This window comes from Phytophthora parasitica (assembly GCF_000247585.1).
Source record: "Phytophthora parasitica INRA-310 unplaced genomic scaffold supercont2.38, whole genome shotgun sequence".
Classification (NCBI taxonomy): domain Eukaryota; phylum Oomycota; class Peronosporomycetes; order Peronosporales; family Peronosporaceae; genus Phytophthora; species Phytophthora nicotianae.
Genome location: NW_008649024.1, coordinates 559,622 through 561,562, shown reverse-complemented (window position 1 = coordinate 561,562; position 1,941 = coordinate 559,622). Strand labels below are relative to the sequence as shown.

The 1,941-nt window shown below is 45.6% G+C and overlaps 1 protein-coding gene across 1 annotated transcript; it reads right to left on the bottom strand.

The window, feature by feature from the left end:
* Positions 1–325: 325 nt before the first annotated feature.
* PPTG_23462 (hypothetical protein) lies at positions 326–615 on the bottom strand (the record flags this gene model as incomplete). Its single annotated transcript, XM_008910709.1, has 2 exons — positions 326–370; positions 439–615. 2 exons carry the CDS (start codon positions 613–615, stop codon positions 326–328), a joined length of 222 nt encoding a protein of 73 aa, XP_008908957.1.
* Between the last annotated feature and the right edge of the window lie 1,326 nt (positions 616–1,941).

Sequence of the window (1,941 nt, the reverse complement as noted above, 5' to 3'; positions counted from 1 at the left end):
AGAACGCAATTTTATATTAGACGGATTCTAGAACGCTCAGCCCAACTATAATTTAAGTTGTAGTTAGTACATCGCAGTAGCGTGCAGTAACGGTGATGGCAAAGTGCTCTACACCACTGTGGGCTCTGGTCGTTTGTGTGCGGTGCGATTTTCAAAAGGCTTCTAATAGGGTAGGGCTTACAAAAACGGTCGGGAGCTTCAACGGAGCAATGAATATTCCGGTTTGCTTATTTGCGTATCCACATTTCATAGATGTGCTGAAATACGTTCGAGTGGCGTTAACGGAACGCTCTAAGTTCCGCTGAAGCACCGCTTTAACTTCTTTTCAGGATCCATCGTTCTCAAAGCTCGGAGTGGATAAGCTATCAAACTATGTTGACACTTTATAATTTGCACGAAGTAACCGACATCGAAATATGAAGCTGCAGCATGTATTACCAGCCATTTCCGCTTAAGAGTCCGACCTTGCCGTTGATACATATCAATCCGTGCCTCGATCTCGATTTCGACTCCTCCGGCAGCGGCGTGAAGACCTTGAATCTGACGCGATATCAGGGTTATCAGAGCTGCGTACGAGTCAAATACCAAAGTCATCGGGGCTGCGTACGACGTCATCAAAGTTGCGTACGAATCAGACACTGAAGACATTAGCGCTGCGTTCGGGTCAGAGTGTCGTAAGCTCGACTACAAAACCTCCGGTCGCAGCAACGAAGAAGTCGCACATAAAAAACGGTTCAAAGGCCTACAGTATTGCCACGTTACGACGACCTTCCAAACTCGAGCGCCGACTACATTGATTGCGAGAAAGACGACGAGATTAAGCTCGCCGCACACGGGCTACACTTGGTGCCGAAGAGAAGAGGGGACGTATGTATCACGAAGTGCCAGGACCGAACTATTTGCACCGGCTTGTCAAGATTAAGAAAGAGAAAAGCCACCAAATGATGCTTGAAGCCATTCACAGATGTGATCATGTCGTCAGTAGGCATCTGCGCAAGATCGAGCGCTAGATGTCGCCACCAAAATGGATGGTTTGGCTCCATAAGTAGTAGTGAGGATATTTAAAGGTCACTTAAAGTAGCTTACATACTATCTGATATACCCAGAGACTACGTAATTGACGACATCATGTCGATTGATTAAATTGTAGGGCTAGTACATTTAACTTGGCTTCACTGTTTTATGCTACTGCGTGCGCTGTTAGTTTGCGTGCAGTACGTTTTTTCAAACGGCTTCTAATAGGGTACGGCTTACAAAAACGGTCAGGAGCTTCAACGGAATTGGTAGTTCTAATTTCCGCTAACGCTAAGTAACGTTTTTCAAACAAGTTAAACCCACTGTGTAGTATGAATCTTTTTCGTAGTTAGAGTACTTTTACTAAGGTTAATTGGCTTGAGTTAATGCTTAGAATATCGGCCACACCAGTAGTTAGTACATCGCAGTAGCGTGCATAAGTACCGGTGATGGCAAAGTGCTCTACACCACTGTGGGCTCTTGTCATTTGTGTACGGTGACTTTTCCAAACGGTTTGATCAGTTGATTCCGTTTTTACAACCTTCCTTGTTGACGCTTCATGGCTACGGTAAAACGGTTTCGTAACAATAAAGTGTCGATTGCTTTGAGTGGGTATAGGTACGTTTTATAGCGACCCAAATATTGTACTCTGCTTGTCCTACAAACCGGTCGAAAGTTGAGTAATGTCATAGAACCAGGTATTTTTATAAGCGCAGAGTTCACTTTTCATTTATCCTTGTGAAGTGGATTGCAGAAAGGTGTTATGTCGGGAGGATACAAAAACAACAGCGATGACGAGGACGAAGCACGCCGAGCCACTGTTCTTCTATGGCTACGACTACGGCGGCGAGAACCACATTCCGCACTAGAACATGGACATGGCGCTCTACGCCCCTGCGAGCCGCGGCCTCGCCATGTGCCGTACAT